The 17,523-nt window shown below is 41.0% G+C and overlaps 1 protein-coding gene across 4 annotated transcripts in view; it reads right to left on the bottom strand.

Annotated features, from left to right (window-relative positions):
• Positions 1 to 20: 20 nt before the first annotated feature.
• The window catches only part of CKAP5 (cytoskeleton associated protein 5), a 107,013-nt gene continuing 89,510 nt past the window's right edge, over positions 21 to 17,523 (bottom strand). For 2 of the 4 annotated variants that reach the window (XM_036860406.1, XM_036860407.1), the window contains exons 36-44: positions 9,099 to 9,278; positions 8,418 to 8,605; positions 7,346 to 7,421; positions 6,434 to 6,622; positions 6,204 to 6,341; positions 5,693 to 5,776; positions 5,439 to 5,598; positions 1,681 to 1,832; positions 21 to 1,530 (exon numbers count right to left, since the gene is read on the bottom strand). In XM_036860406.1, coding sequence (XP_036716301.1) covers positions 1,285 to 1,530; positions 1,681 to 1,832; positions 5,439 to 5,598; positions 5,693 to 5,776; positions 6,204 to 6,341; positions 6,434 to 6,622; positions 7,346 to 7,421; positions 8,418 to 8,605; positions 9,099 to 9,278 — 1,413 coding nt within the window. In that variant the 3' untranslated portion in view covers positions 21 to 1,284. The remainder of the gene's footprint in view (positions 1,531 to 1,680; positions 1,833 to 5,438; positions 5,599 to 5,692; positions 5,777 to 6,203; positions 6,342 to 6,433; positions 6,623 to 7,345; positions 7,422 to 8,417; positions 8,606 to 9,098; positions 9,279 to 17,523) is intronic. The other 2 variants (XM_036860405.1, XM_036860404.1) reach the window with 2 other exon arrangements.

Raw genomic sequence — 17,523 nt, forward strand, 5'->3', positions numbered from 1 at the left:
TCTAAATGTGTTCCTTCTCCACAGCAACCAACTCCTCTATCTTCCCTTCAGTGAAGGCTTACTTCCTGTGTGCATTATAAGGGAGAGAGGCAAGTTTATTATTTCAGGCAGCACAGGAGCCATCTGAAAATCATGACTAGAATCAATACAGGACTCATTTTCCATCAACCTTTCATTTCTTTAACACCAGTTCAGTAAAAGGTGGTGTAGAAAAGTTCCTTTGGACTTAATGTTTTCTGACTGTGGAAGGAGGTCTCGTGGAATGTTATTGCAGATGTGAATCCTGTTTATTTCTAGTCTTTACTGAACTGAGTGTGAAGGAACTGTTGGTCTAGATTCAGAGACTCTGCTAACCAGTCAGGAAGCCCCTATGCTCTCTGTACTCCTTTAGTCAGTCAGATGACCCCAAATCTAGTTGTGGTGTGACAGCCACTGTAGCCCAGCTAATCCCTGGGCACAATGTCATATGTACTTGGGCAGCAGAAGTAGAAGGGAGCCTAAGAGCTCCTTGGAACCATGGTGATTGATTGTTCGATGATGGGATGGAAGTCGTGACCAAAATCTCAAAACAGGGAAGAATGAGATTTCTCTGCTCCCCTAGGAGTTGCATGCAGAAGGCAGGAGAGGTGAGTGCCTCTTATTCCAAAGGAGTGAAAGGACCAAGTCTGTGAGCCAAGTAAAGGTAGCGCTCCTTAAGCAGCAATTATGAACCTTCCTCTAACTGGCTGAATACCCAGCTGGTCCCAAGAACAGGTGATGGAGAGCTGCCCAACACTCCCAGATACGGAGCATCCTGGGACACAGTTATAGTTAATGCAAACTTTATTTATAAAAGACTCTTAAATTAGTTGTATCATGCCATGCATTCATACAGAATACAGTGACCCTTCAGGGCTACAAGGAGAAGAGCTCACAAACTCAAAGGAAAACTAGTAAAGCGTTTCTAATAGTTAAAAGCTAGGAAAGATTAGGACAACTTTACAAATGAGCAATTAAAAATAAAAGAAAAAGGAGATGGAAACTAGTCTGAGCTGAGAGCAGGGCAGCTGTTTACAGGTCTGTACACTAAACTAAGACACAGACAGTCTTTCTTCTAGAGAGGCAGGGGGCTGGCGGAGAGAAGTGGAGGATGTGCAAAGACGTGTGCCACGACTCCTCCCCCAGCTCCACGATATGATACATACAACCAGTTTGTGTACACTGGGCCTGCCAAGGCCACTTTAACTATGAGGACTCCTAGTTTAGTAAACTAAAGCTGCAGGGTGCCAGGGGAGTGGGGCGGCTTCACTTGCGACTGCTCTTTATTCTCTCCAGTCTTTTTTTCAAGTCATCAATGTTAGCTGTGGAGGAGGAGGATGTAGTCATGGTTCCTGAAGAGTGAGTCTGGTTGGAATCCAGGTCTGAATGCTGGTGCTGCTCCCGTGACTCCCGGAGCTGCGAGAGTTTGCTGTGCAGCATGTCTGTGGAAGAGGCAACGGTAGGAACTGCTGGTTTGGAAAGCAAAGAGGTCAACGGAGGTCGGTCATCTTGCTGTTGAAAGAAGAAGAAACATTGTCCAATCAGGTCAGGATGTGGCTCTGGAGCAACATTCACTGAGGCTGGGACACTGCTTCTCCGGCCAGCCTGTCCCTGACCTGGTCATCGCCCTCCCTGCCCCACACAGAAGGAGAGGAGCAGTACCTTTGTATTGTCCAGACCACATCGCTGTCGCAGGATTTTTAGCCTCTCCAGATAGACAGATGGTCCCACCTCTTCTCCATTTGTGTTACCTATGGAGGACACTGTGCTTGTGGGAGTGGGCACACATGTCACTTCCATCTGGGGGGAGATGCCTAAGTAGGAAATGTAGAAGGAATATTCAGATATACACCCCCCCCACCCCGACTGCCCTCATTAACCTCCCACCAAAGGGAACAATTTGGGCCTTGAATATCACCACTGTACTTGAAGACTAAAAAAATCCACAAGAATCTACCTGGAGTTGGTGATAAAGGGTGCTCTGAAATATACAAGATACGCTTAATGAGAACTTCCAGAACTGATAGAGGAGGGCACTGAATGTTAAGTTGGGCCATCCATCTACATCCTGAGCTATGCAGGGGTTGTATTCTTATAATCCCACAGCTGACCTGGGCAATCCAAAGAGCCTAAGCTACTCCTGAGTATATGGTAAGTGCCCAAGTGAAGAACCTAAGGACTTTATTTTATTTTACTTTTTTTTTTGAAGAATTATTGCTATTTCATCTTTATTTTTTTGGGCTGTGTTGGGTCTTCGTTGCTGCACGCGGGCTTTCTCTAGTTATGGCGAGCGGGGGCTGCTCTTCGTTGCGATGCCCGCGCTTCTCATTGCGGTGGCTTCTCTTGTTGCAGAGCACAGGCTCTAGGCATGCAGGCTTCAGTAGTTGCAGCATGCAGGCTCAGTAGTTGCAGTGCGCAGGCTTCAGTAGTTGTGGCTCGCGGGCTCTAGAGCACAGGCTCAGTAGTCGTGGCACATGGGCTTAGTTGTTCCGCGGCATGTGGGATCTTCCCGGACCAGGGATCGAACCCGTGTCCCCTGCGTTGGCAGGCGGATTCTTAACCACTGTGCCACCAGGGAAGTCCCCCTAAGGACTTTAAATGTTTGCAAGAATTAGACTAGGTTTGGACCAGGTGATACACAGGGCAAAGCTCTTATTCAAACTGGGGAGGACAGCAAGGAGCTCAAGGCTACTGTCTATTCATAAGGAAGAGGGGTAAACTGCGGTGTCCAACAAAGGAGGGGTAGGAACTGGAGCATCCGAGATTAATATTCTGGCAGTAGAGGGGAAAACCAAAACCAAACCAAACCAAAATCCATCACAGTTCTAAATTTCTGAGAAGGAACAATCAAAAAATGCAGGCATTTAAAATATCCAGTTTGACATCAATGAAAAGGCATTAAATTAGTCAAAAGATAAAGTACTGGGAAGAAAAACGGTAAACTGACAAGTAAAAGAGGTTACTCTAGGGAAAAAGGAATCTTTTAATGTACAGATGAGAACACTCTGAGAGGAGGGTGAAAAATGAAGACTAATGCAAAAGGCAGCAATAAGAGAAGACTGAACACTTTAAGGCATTCAGTTACCAGTGGGGTTACATGCTTGTGTTGCAAATGTTGAACATCACAAGAAAGGACTCTGGAAATGAGAAACGGAGGCTCTACCCTGATCAGCTCAACCATGGGATGTCCACATGTGGCTACTGGACACTGCTTGCTGTGCTTCAAGAAAGAGACTCCAAAAAAAAAAAAGAAACAGACTCCAGGTCTCGGAGAGGGGTAATTTAAGGTGTTAAAAACAAGAACAACTATTGGAAAAACAAACAAACAACAAAGGGACTTCCCTGGTGGTCCAGTGGCTAAGACTCCGCACTCCAAATGCAGGGGGTCTGGGTTTGATCCCTGGTCAGGGAACTAGATCCCACATGCATGCCGAAACTAAAGATCTCACATGCTGCAACGAAGATCCTGCGTGCCGCAATTAAGACCGGGCACAGCCAAATAAATAAATAAATAAATGGTAAAAAAAATATTAAAAAACAAAGAAAAAACAAGAACAACAAAAAGAAACAATTTAAGAGAATACAATTGACGCTGCAGCCTAGAAAGATACATGGTGAGAGAGAACATGACTGGAATCTGAAAACCACAAAGGAACAGTTTCACAGGCAAACAAATTTTAGAATGTAAAAGTAGGTGAGCTTCACCGAACTCAGAAAGAACTAAATGCAGGACCAATGTGAGGGCTGTACTCTATATGACGAGGGAACTTTAGCAGTTGGGTCTTTTTTTTGGTTTAAGGCTCTTGACAGCTATTTTTTGTAACTGATACCGCTTAAATCTTCCTTTTGTCCCTAGATCCTTGAGCAGTAACTCACCAGTATAGGCGTTTTCACTGGGGGGACAGTAATATTTCAGCTTAACATCGGGATAAGCATTCACTCACATATTAAACAAAATACCTACTGAGTGCCCACCACATGCCAGGCAACAAAACGGACAAAAATCTTTACCCTTGTGGATTGACTGATTGATTTGCCACGCAGCTTGTAGGATCTTAGTTCCTCGACCAGGGATTGAACCCAGGCCCTCAGCAGCGAGAGCACAGAGTCCTAACCACTGGACCGCCATGGAATTCCCACCCTTGTGGATTTTAAATTCTAGCACAAACGGACATCACACAATTAATCTAATAAACATTATGTTACATGGTGTGTTAGAGGAGGTTATGTACTATGGGGGGGTGAGGGGTAGGTTGCAAATTTTAAATGAAGCCTCACTGAGGCAGTGACAAAGATGTGGAGGAAACAAAGACTGTCGTGGAGAAGAGCAATCTACGTGCAAGAAACGACCAGTGCAAAGGCCCTAAGAAGGTGTACGCCTGGTGCCTTCCAGGAACAGCAAGGGGGCTGCTGAGGCTGAAGGGGAACAGAAGTCAGAGAGAGCAGGAGAGAGGCAGTTCTAGAGGTGTCAGGGGACCATATCGTGTCAGACCTCACAGGCCTTTCCTGTAAGGCTTTTTGCTCCGCTGAGTGAAAGGGAGAGCCTTTGGAAAATGTTTGAGGAGCGCTGTCTTGACGCTATGTGTGGAAATGACTACAGGGAGGCGAGAGTGGCAGCGGGGAGACGGTGTAGGAGAGTGCTGTAATCCATGTAAGAGAAGATGCTGTTCAGACCAGGGCAGTGGCAGTGAAGGAGATGAGAAGTGTGGGTGGATTCTGTGTATGTTTTGTAGGTAGAGCCAAAAGGATTTCCTGACAGAGAAAAAGAGAATACTCAAAAGCTGGGGGTCTGAGCAAACTAGAAGGACAAAGTTGCCATCCAGTGACATGGAGAAGAATGCAAATGGAGCAGGTTTTGGGGGATTATCAGGAGCTTGGTCTTTGACACGCTGAGTTTATGATGTCTACTATACCAGAAACCCCGCGAGATGTCACGCACGATCTATCAGCAGAGATCAGGAAGGAGGTCTGAGCTGGACAATGGACAAAATCGGGCTTTGCTGGCATAGAAATGGTATTTAAAGTGATGAGAGTAGATGGATTAGTTAAGGGGATGAGAGTAAGAAAGAAGAGAGAATCATGGACAGAATCCAGGGGGACGTCAACATTAAGAGTTCAGGGAGAGGAAGAATCTGTCAGAGAGGCCAAGGGGGAATAGCAGCGAGGAAGGAGGAAAGCAAGAGAGCACGGAGGACCAGGAGCCCAGGGGAGAAACTGTTTGAAGGGTAGAGAACGTTGCTGTTGCCAAACACTGACGATGGGTCAAGGCAGGTGACTGAGAGTTGACTACTCTCTGCATCACTGGTGACCATTAAGTACTGAGGTGCACGGATATAAATGTAAACCCATCAAAAACCTCCAGTTGCTGACGCTGGGAGCTATTTTGAGCTTATTCCTGAAGCTACCAGAGGAAACCATACCTGTTGAAATGGGAATACGGCCTTTGCCCTCCCTCTCCATCTCAATCACCCGAAGGCCTCTCTCAACATAGCTCTGGAAGAACTGTGAGGAATTTTTCAGAAATGGTTCAATGTCAGCATCTGAATATTTCTTCTTATATTCATATAACTCTGCTAGGCCCTGGTTAACAAGAAAAAGGAAGAGGTGGGGATGGCTGTTAGTGACTCTTTTCCATAAAGCAGATCCCTTTCCCTCTCAACCCTTTCCCTCTCACCTCTTTAGTGTTCTCTTTAGAGCCTATCTTCTTAAAAATCTCAGCTAAGAAATCATTCACTTTGGCCTTTGATGATTTTTCATCCTAAAGACACAAGAAGGAATGATTGGTTAGACCTGAGTTATTAATTAGGAACCAGTGGTTGGATAAAAACTGAAAATATCTCAAATCCAGACCTTCCAGGTATGTTCCTGCAAATAACAGAAGCACCAGTGCTGCAGGAGCTGCAGCAGAAACATTAACAATCTCAGGTTTTCAATTAAACTTGATAAGGAAAGTCCCTCCCTAATTAGAGCTCACAGTGGATTTATCTAGGGACCAGTGCCTTAGGCACAGACAAAGAAACCTTTCTTAGGAACAAAAAGCCCAAGGTTATAGTTTATATTTGAAAACGTCAAGGTGATTGGACCAATCCCTGAGCCTTCATCTTAGGCCCTGAGAAAGAAAGGCTCCGGTGGCTTATCCCTTTGACAAGATCACATCCCTCAATCTTTCAAGTCAGGACACTCACAATTCGAGATGCTCCCTTTTCTGTTTCCTTATCAGACTTGCTCCCGGTCTGGTCCATACTGTGCTTCATCATCCGGCAGAGGTGGGCCTCCAACTCTGACTCATTCTTGTTGTCAATCATTGTTAGGTGGTCTAGGATCTGAGGAAGAAACGTGCACATTCAATGGCAGCGATGCCACATCTGTGAGGCTCTCTCAAGCTCCCTTGGGAATGGCTGCTGTTCTCACTCACCTTGGGCCCTTTTAATTTGCATAAAGTGTGCAGCAGCGTTTTTAGGGTCCTTATGGGAAATTCACTTTTGCATTGCTTTAGTTTCTCTTTGGGGAAGACCTTCATGAAAATGTGTATATCCAGAAGAATTCTGTCCAGATTAATGCTGTTGATGGTATCAGGCAGTAGTCGAACCATTCTCCAGAGACACTATTGAAAAAAGAAACAAAAGTTAGAAGGAGTCACTGAAGAATGAGAATAATCTCTGTCACCATTCATTCCCCCTAAGCTCTGGGATCACTTCTAAAAGATGGTCAGGGATATGAATGTGGCACCTCATCTTTCAAGTTCAGCTGCTAAACACGAACAGTTTTATTTACTTCAACCATGTCACTGGCTAACGTGTGACGAGCCATCTACCTGACCATCTCCATTCCTCCTTCCCACTCCCTAGAGATGGGGCCCTAAACGATGAGAAAATGTGGAAGTTCTGTCTTGGGTTTGTTTGGTACCCGAGAGTAGAGTAGTTCATATTACCTAATCAAATCTAACCTGAAAAAACAAAATATCTTACACTATTACAGTATAATAACAGTATTATAATGTTACAGATGTGTTCATTTGCTCTTCTAAAAATAGACCAAAACATTATAAATCTATACATATCTTTTCCCCCAAAAGAAATGAAATTTGTCTCATCAAACTTCTTGCCTTTTGATTCTAGGAGAACTGGTGAGATATTTACAAAATAGCTCTTCCTTTTCACCGTTCGAGGCCAGGAATGTTTTAGGCCTGAACTAGGGGTATAAATTGGAGGAAGGGAAAAATGGAGAGCAACAATATTTTTCAGGTGTGCCTTGACTGATTTGAGTTAGTTCCAACTCCTCTTTCCCCACACTTTGAAAGAAAGAGATCAAATTATTTCAACTTCACCTTCATAACAAGCTCTGAGAATTTGGGAGAACTGGCTGTTGCTAGCAGGCTGTCTTGGAGCAAAACAAGTAGGGCGCTAGAAAACAAACCCAACACAACAACATTAATAAGTTTCAAACCTGCATTCCAATTAAAATCAGTAATTGAAATCCAAGTGTAATTTACAATAGCCAGATCATGGAAGCAACTTAAATGCCCATTGACAGATGAATGGATAAAGAAGATGTGGTACATACATACAATGGAATATTACTCAGCCATTAAAAAGGAACGAAACTGGATCATTTGTAGAGACGTGGATGGACCTAGAGACTGTCATACAGAGTGAAGTAAGTCAGAAAGAGAAAAACCATTATCGATATTAACACATATACGTGGAATCTAGAAAAATGGTACAGATGAACCAGTTTGCAGGGCAGAAATTGAGACACAGATGTAGAGAACAAACGTATGGACACCAAGGGGGGAAAGTGGCAAGAGGGTGGTGGTGGTGGGATGAATTGGGAGATTGGGATTGACATATATACACTAATATGTATAAAATAGATAACTAATAAGAACTTGCTGTATAAAAAATAAATACAATAAAATTAAAAAAAAAAAGAAAGCCAAGTGTAAGAATTCTTCATCCATCTGAGAAATTGAGAGCTCATGGATTAGGAATTGTCTTTGATTACTTGACACTCAGTCATTAAGAAAATAAACATCATTTAAGCTTTTTAAGTTACCACTTGGTAAATGGTAAAGCTTGTCACTATTTTTTATTGTCACTGGTAGCTGAGAAAGAAAGAAATGTACATGAAATGTACATGAAATGTACACAGAAGAGAAGGTAACTGACAAACTCCACAGTCCTATTCTAGAAAACTCATATAATACTGGCTAGTTTACTGAGTTGTTAACTAGCTTTAACTGCTGTCTCAGGTTGGAATACCTTCTCTTGAGGAAGAGAAGAGTAATAAATCAACTTATCAGGCAAACCTAAGCTTACAACTGATCTAAGTGCCTCCTGGTTTCTATGGGTAGACAAAAGAGGCTGTTCCAGGCTCTAATGCTCAGAGTACAGATATACCTCAGGATGTTGGTCTGGTCTGACTTCTCCAGAACTTTCACCACCAAGAGGTTCACAGAGCGGATCACCTGTTGCCCTTCCTCCAGATCTTCAATTCGAGAATCCAGCATTAAGGTGATGAGGCCGTGCATCAGGTCTTTCAAAACTCCAGTGGAGGCCTCTCGGGCGAGGCTTTCTATCTGAAACAGCTATCCAATCATAATTGCGTTAGAGAGGCATGAAACTCAATATACAGATCAAGGAAGATAAACATGGGTGGCATATTCTAATAAATGATTATATTGTATTTATAAAAATTCAGAGTATTAGGAAAAAATAAAAATCACTACACTCTCCCAAACTGCCAAGAATAGCCAAAATTAATTGGTGTGCTTCCTTCCTGTTATAAAAGTATTTTTAATGTGAGCAGTCATCTGTGAAAAGCCAGCTAAGGCCCAACCATGACTGATGAAGAAACTGGCAGGAAGCAGAATTTCAGGTAGTCTGTAAGTATCCTAACAATAAGGTAAGCTGGAGTGTTGCCCAACATCCACTGGAAGTAGCCAATGGCTTACATGTAAAATTCCACAAATGACATATGTTTCACATGTTTCACTGGAACATCTGAACCAACTCAGGCCTGAGAACCTGGGTGGGATGAGAGACTGAAGGGAAGCTCATGATCTGCAGAGGTGTCCTTACCGAAATCATGTTGCCGATGATACAGCTATACAACTTGATGATTTCATCCTTCTCCAATTTCTCATCTGCCATATGTGTGTTGTAGATGAGTCTCAGCTGCATGAACGTGGCTATCAGAAACTGATCAATATGGCCAGACATGGCTTCTGCTTTGTCTTCCTGTCTCAGGACCTCATCGATCTGATAACAAAAATCCAAGATGTATTTTCCAAGCTTCATACTTCTAAGTAGCAGGAAGATACTGTAAGTCTCTGTAATATTTATTAGCAAAGCACTTCTAATATCTTAGCTTGAAAAAACCCAGTCACCTTACATATAAATAACTAGTCCTTAGGGACTCAATCATTCAACAAATATTTACAGAGCAAGACTATTAGGTGAATTAACTGCAGCTCCTAAGAGGCTCACCATCTAGTTTAAGGAATAATAATCCTTATGTTTAAATGCTAATTTATTAAAGAGAGTGTTTTTATACCCGTTATCTCATTTGATCATTCCAACAGCTCTAAGAGGTAGACAGGACTGAGAGTAAGATCTTCATTTACCATATGAGAAAAGTGAGGCTCAGTAAGATCAGGCTACTTAGTTCAAACTCAAAACTCAGGTTTCCCACAACTGGATCCAGGTTCTTTTTGGTTCAGTAGACTGGTTGTCACTAATGGTAAAATGTTATTTACTATGGGAAAAACATGTATTTCCTATTCACTACTGTAAAAAGATCTTTATTTTTATGATTACATAAATTATACCCTGAGACAATCACGCCAATAATCTTCATGACCATCCTTTCATGCAGGGCTGCTATTCTGCACAACTCCAGGGGTCACCATTTATACAGACTGCAATGTGAATAGTGCCCTCTGGTGTTGAGGAAGCCAGTGGTCCTACTTCCATTTCTTTATGCATGTATACCCATAAGCACATACAATTTTATATAACTGGAACTGTTTAACAATTCTGTTTCAACATGGACAAAATAAAAACAAACATATATTTTTTTGGAGGGGGGCTTACTCTTTTTCCAAGGTAATTAACATCAACAACCTGATATATATTCTTTCATGTTCACAGAATCATTTATAACCACACATGCACACATAGATAGGGTCAAGGTTTAGGGCACTGTTTAGTCCATAAGAATATTTATAGTACATACACTTCTCTGCATCTAGCCTTCCTAACAGAAAATTATGAAAATCCCTAAAGTCAACAGAAACGGTTCTATTTTTTTTTTTTCAAATGATGATGAAAGCTTGATGGTATTCACATTGCTTAATTTGTGTCATGCTTTATTTATTTATCTATTTATTTACGGCTGTGTTGGGTCTTCGTTTCTGTGCGAGGGCTTTCTCCAGTTGCGGCAAGCGGGGGCCACTCTTCATCACGGTGCGCGGGCCTCTATCGCGGCCTCTCTTGTTGCCGAGCACAGGCTCCAGACGCGCAGGCTCAGTAATTGTGGCTCACAGGCCCAGCTGCTCCTTGGCATGTGGGATCTTCCCAGACCAGGGCACGAACCTGTGTCCCCTGCATTGGCAGGCAGATTCTCAACCACTGCGCTACCAGGGAAGCCCAAAACGGTTCTATTTTTAAAGGCTGCATAATAGTCCACATGTGCACATACCAAAACTTAATCATTCCGACTGTTTCAACATCTTTCCAGTTTGGATATTTTGTCCACTATAAATAATATTACAATAAACATCTTTGTGTATATATATCCCAAGGTACTTGTGTTTTAATTTCTAAAAAAAAAAGTGTGCCATGGGACTTCCCTGGTGGTCCAGTGGTTAAGACTCCACGCTCCCAGTGCAGGGGGTCTGGGTTCGGCCCCTGGTGAGGGAACTAGATTCCCGCACGCAGCAACTAAAAGAGCCCGCATGCCGCAACTAAAGATCCCGCGAGCTGCAACAAAGATTCTGCACGCGGCAACAAAGATCCCCGCATGCTGCAACTAAGACCCGGCACCGCCAAATAAGTTAAAAAAAAAAAAAAAAAAAAAAGTGCACCAAGAGTTTAACTTTTTAGGCTGAAGGATGAAACATTTTAAATCACGGTATAATATATACTACTATATTGCTTTCTTTAAAAAGGCACTAACATGTAATTCACATTTCTACGTTTAATGTATGAGAGTACTGTTTTTTCAGCGTCTCTATCAGCTGTATGTTTTATTACTCATTTTACTTTCTGTCACTCTGATGGTTTAAAAGTGATTATCTTGGGAATTCCCTGGTGGTCCAGTGGTTAAGACTCCACGCTCCCAATGCAGGGGGCGAGGGTTCGATCCCTGTTTGGGGAACTAAGATCCCGCATGCCGCACAGTGCGGCCAAAAAAATAATAATAAATAAACAAATAAATAAATAAATAAATAAGTGATCATCTATTGTTACTTTAATTTGCGTTTCTGTGGCGGGGGAGGTGCTAAACATCTTTTCATGTGTTTACTGGCCATTTGGATATCTTCTGTGATTTGCCTATTCATATCCTTGAATTAGTTTTTTTTCTATTAGGTTCTCTTTTTCTCAAGAGTTCATAAGAGTTCTGTTTACTGTCGCTATTTATTAATCCTTTATCGGTCAATATGGTCATATGCAAATACATTCCACAATATAACACTCGTTTATTGATAGTATATGGTAAATTTCTCCAGATTAAAATCTTAAAAATTTTTTTTTTTAATTTATTTATTTATTTATGGCTGTGGTGGGTCTTCGTTTCTGTGCGAGGGCTTTCTCCAGCTGTGGCAAGTGGGGGCCACTCTTCATCACGGTGCGCGGGCCTCTCACTATCGCGGCCTCTTTTGTTGCGGAGCACAGGCTCCAGACGCGCAGGCCCAGTAATTGTGGCTCACGGGCCCAATCGCTCCGCGGCACGTGGGATCTTCCCAGACCAGGGCTCGAACCCGTGTCCCCTGCATTGGCAGGCAGACTCTCAACCATTGCGCCACCAGGGAAGCCCTAAAATCTTAAAATTTTTAAATGATCCAATTTGTCTTTTCTTTTTAGGTTCTGGGTTTCCTTCCTTATTTTTTAATGGTCTCCCTAAATTCCTTGGTTATTTCAAAAAATTTGGGAGGGGGATCAGTTGTTTCAAGTTTCTACAGGGTTACTTACATGTGTGTTATCTTATCTAAAAAAAAAATCTCTTCCACATCTATGGTTGGTTCCTTCTTCATCCCTGATACTTACATTTTTGCTCTCTAATTAGGCTAGTACAGGATTTTTAATTTTAATTTTTTTTTAACAAGAACCTGCTTTTAGATTTATTATCTTTAAAATCTATTTCATGAATTTTAGCTTTATTACCTACTCTCAAATTTCTTTTGATTTATTTTTTATTTTTTAAATTTCTAAGTATATGTACTAAGTTCCTTTATTTTAGCCTTTCTTCAATAATAAATGCATCTCATGCAATATATTTTTCTGAGTTCAGTAGCTTCAGAGTATAGCTGTAGAGTGAAATGCTTTCCTTCACTGCTAAGAGTTTTGATTTTTTTTTTTTTTTGATGAAAGAGTTAGGAGGATGTTTCATACTTTCCAAGTAGCCAATTTTTTTGTGATATTAACATCATTTACTAAAAATTTTGTTGGGTTATCAGCAAAGAATTTGGTCAGTATATCTTTTACTTTTTGCATTTGTTAAGAGATTTTTAATGACTCCTCTGCTCTAAGTTTCCTTTAGATGTGAGTCTATTTCTGGGCTCTCTGTTCCATCCCAATGGTCTGTCTGCTTTTCCCTGGGCCAGGACTACACTTACTTAATTACAGTGGCTCTATAATCACTGTTGATACCCAGTGATGTAAATCCTCTCCACTGTGTTTTTATTTTAAAAAATTGTCTTAAAATAAAACTGTCTTTGCTATTCTTAGGCCCTTTGATTTCCCATATAAATTTTAGAATCAGCTTCTCAACTGCAGAAAAAAAACTGTTAAGATTTTGATTGGAATGGCATTGAATCTACAGATATTATTTGAGGAGAAGCTGGCATTTTTATAATCCTGAATCTTGAGAACATAGTATATTTCTATTTATTTGGAAACGCAACAAAATAATGTCATTCAACAAAACTTAAAAATTTTCTCTGTCAAGGTCTTACATATTATACACTGCTTGATCACTCCTAGGTACTTTAATTTTTTGTTGCTCAGGGTTTTATTTTTTTTATTATGGTAAAATATATATAACTAAAATTTACCATTTTAACCACTTTTAAGTATACAATCCAATGACATTAAGTATATTCACAATGTTGTATAACCATCATCCCTATTTCCAGAACTTTGTCATTATCCCAAACAGAATCTGTACCCATTAAATAACAACTCTCTATCAACCCTCCTGCCCTTGGTAAACTCTATTCTAGTTTCTGTATTTGGCTATTTTAGGTACCTCAAATAAGTGGAATCATATAATGTTTGTCCCTTTGTGCCTGATTAATTTTATTTAGCATAATTTAGCTTTCAAGGTTCATCCATGTTGTTGCATGTGTCAGAATTTCATTCTTCTTTATGACTGAATAATATTCCATTGTGTATATATAAATTTATATACACATCACATTTTGTTTATCTGTTCATCTGTTGATGGACATTTGGATTGTTTCCACCTTTCAGCTACTGTGAATAATGCTGCTGTGAACATTGGTGCACAAGTATTTGCTTAAATCCCTGCTTTCTAAGAGGGGATCTGGGGATCTTATTGTAATTCTACGTTTAACTTTTTGAGAAACCGCTGAACTATTTTCCACAATGGTTACACTACTTTATGTTCCCACTGGCAATGCACACAGATTACAGTTTCTCCACATCCTGGCAAACACTTGCTATTTCCCATTTAAAAAAAAAAAAAAATCCTAATGGGTGTGAAGTGGTATCTCATTGTGGTTTTGATCTATATTTCCCTAATGACTAATGATGGTGAGCATCTTTTTACTTGTTTATTGGCTATTTGTGTATTTTCTTTAGAGAAATGTCTATTCATGTCCTTTGCCAATTTTTGAACTGGGTTTTGTTTTTTTTGTCACTGAGTTATAGGAGTTCTTATATATTCTGGATATTAATCCTTTCTCAGATATATGATTAGCAAATATCTTCTCTCATTCTATAGGTTGCCTTTTCATTCTTGTGATAGTGTCCTTTGATGCATACAATGTTTTAACTTTGATGAAATTCAATTTAATTATTTTTTATTTAGTTGTCTGGTGTCATATCCAAGAAATCACTGCCAAAATCACTATATGAAGGTCTTCCCCTATGTTTTCTTCTAAGAGTTTTATAGTTTTAGCTCTTATGTTTTTGATCCATTTTGAGTTAAGTTTTGTATATGGTATGAGTCCATCTTCATTCTTTTGCATGTGGATAAACATTTTTCCCACCATCATTTGTTTAAAAGAGAGTCCTTTGCGCACTGAATGATCTTGTCACTCTTGTCATTCAGGTCACTAATTCCGTTTCTGTAGTGATCATTATCTCCTTCAGTCCATCTACTCAATTTTTTAAAACTCTAAAACCATGGTTTTTTTGCTTGGAAGAATCTTTCTGCACCCCATGCCCTTCCCCATTGTGGTCATCTTGTCTCCTTTAGCAATTTCATTTTGCCAGGACATTGCTGTTCTGGTTATTTTGTTTTATTCTTCTTCCCAGTTACTGGGTGCCTTAAGGCATGTTATTACTCTTTACATATTCAAGACTCAGTCTTGGGTCTACCTTTTGGAAACCCTCAACAATGGCAATAAATGGGAGATAGAGCATTTCTGCCCTTGTAGGCTTGTGGTATGCCAACTAGCAAGCTGTCAGTCGTTTGGCAAAGTACCAAGAGCCGGCATTTCTGCTCTTTGGTCTCTAAAGGTACAAAAGTCAGAGACTGCTAGGCTCAGAGAGTGAATTCAGCCTTTTTGTTCAGCTCCCTGTAGCTCCTTAGGGGCAAAGGGAGAATACCAGCTACTCCTATTAGCACTCACATGAGCCACCGCTGCCCTTTAGGGCACCTACCGATCTCCACAGATGAAGAGATATCTCTCTCTAGGATTTCTGGTGTTTTGATCCTCTTCTCTGGGCTCTGCACTATTGAACCTCAGGTTTTCCTTAGGCCCATATGGGAAAAAGTCTTGTACTTGTACCAGATAGGGCTTGAGATTTGCTTAGACACTTCAGATACTACCCACCAGACCCACCAGCTCCTCCTGCTCAGAAAAGGCAAATGGGTTTGGACTGAAGTTGATAGAGAAAGGCAACAGGGATGCATGCATTCAAGTCACTATTTTCCAGACTCCCCGCCATTTGTTTTCTTCCAACAGCGAAAGCGTTAACAGGAGACTATTTGTCAAGCAACATCAAAAACCTTGTGCTGGGATTCTGGTTCTGCCCTTCTGCTCAGACCTAACACAGCAAAGACGTATCTCTTGATTTCCAATCTCTCAAGCCTGCTCTTCCTCCATCCTTCCCCATCTCCGTACACAGCACCACCATCCACCCAGTTGCTCAAGCCAAACAGCAAGGAGTTACTATTGATTCCTCTCCTCCCTTACATTTCATATCCAATCTATCACCAAGTCCTGTGGACTCTACCTCTGAAAGATACCCTGAAACCATTCACTTTTCTTCCTCTCCACAATGATCGTCCTAGTGTACATATCTTTCATATGAATTTTGACCATAGCTTCCTAACAGTCTAACAGGCCTCCCAGAATCCACTCTTGCCCTGCCTATAATCTGGTCTCTATGGAGTGGCCAGAAGTGACTTTTTCCCCAATTAAAGTAAGTTCAAACATTATAGAAACGTTGGAAGTATAGTAGAAGAACTTTTTAAAATCCTGAATCATTTGCAAGCTGTCAGTCTGATGCTCCATGACTCTCTTGATACTTCAGCATATATTTCTTCCTTTTTTTAAAAAAAAAATTTATTCATTTATTTATTTTGGCTGCGCCGGGTCTTAGTTGTGTCACGTGGGATCTTTAGTTGCAGCATGTGCACTTCTTAGTTGTGGCATGCGGGCTTCTTAGTTGCAGCATGCAAACTTAGCTGTGGCATGTGTGTGGAATCTAGTTCCCAGATCAGGGATCGAATCTGGGCCCCTTGCATTGGGAGCATGGAGTCTTACCCACTAGACCACCAGGGAAGTCCCATCATATATTTCTTCTTAACAAGACATGCTCTTTCATAATCATGATACAAGGATCAAAATCAGGAATACTGATGTTACTACCACCTAATCCTCAGGCTCTATCCCATTTTCTCCAGTTGCCCCAATTATGTTCTTTATAGTGAAAGGCCCATCTAGAATCATGCACTCTAGACCAGTTCCCTCAGTCTTTCCTTGACTTTCTTCACCTTGAGATTTTGAAAATGTCCCTCAATTTGCACTTGTCTGATGTTTTCTCATGAATAGACGACATCAGGAATCTCAGCGAAGTAATGCAGAATTCCCACTGGATCCTATCAGGTGGTACATTATTTCATTTTGTCATATGATTGATGATGTTTACTTTGATCACTCAAGGTGGTATCTGCTAGGCTTCTCTACTGTCAAATTATTCTTGGTATTTTGTATTTTGGGGGTACTTTTAATATATTAGTCCTTTGTATTTTGTGGAGAGGTATTATGAAACTATGTAAATATTCCATTTCTCTTCAAATTTTTAATTAGCTTATATGTGCATGGACTTGTGGTTTCCTATTTTATTAAATTCAATACATTTACAAATTGTATTCTTTATGGGGTTATAACTCATTACTATTATTATTTATTTTGATGTTCAAACTGTGCTCTCTTCCAACAGGGAGTCTGTTCTAGTTGGCCTGTGTGTCCTTCTGACACGTCCCTACAATTCTCTGAGCCTATCCTTGCTGTCTAGCACAAGATACTCCAGAATCATCCAGTACTTTCCCTGATTCAGCTCTGGAATCTGCCACTTCTTAAGGAGCTGTTATTCCTTTTAGAGGAAAGTGGTATTTAGGAGACAAGATCTGGGGGTGCGCATTGCTGTTGGTGTGTTGTTGTTCTCAGGTCCTCTCAGTGGAAAGAGCTAGGGAATATATGCATATCATCTGTAACATACATTTATATGCCGCATATATACATACGCACATACATTTACATTGGTATTTATTTCTACATCTGTGTATTGAAAACCATGAGTTCATACTGACACATCTAATTCCGGTCCAACACCAGAGTTTCTATTTTCTTGTCCTTCCATATTTGTATCACCCTTCTCTGACAGTAAGAAACTTGGCTCCCATTTTCCTTATTATATTTATTAATTTGACCAATCCCTTTGTTTGTAACCAATCTCCCACCTCTGCCACCAGCTGTTCCCCAGGCCCACATCTTCTGCTTTGGCTCTGACTCCCTATTCTGAGCCAGCCGCATGCCGCCCTGCTCCCCTCCAGCACACATGGATGTCCTCCTCACCCTGCCTGGGG

Source organism: Balaenoptera musculus, chromosome 8, assembly GCF_009873245.2.
Source record: "Balaenoptera musculus isolate JJ_BM4_2016_0621 chromosome 8, mBalMus1.pri.v3, whole genome shotgun sequence".
NCBI classification, from domain to species: Eukaryota; Metazoa; Chordata; class Mammalia; order Artiodactyla; family Balaenopteridae; genus Balaenoptera; species Balaenoptera musculus.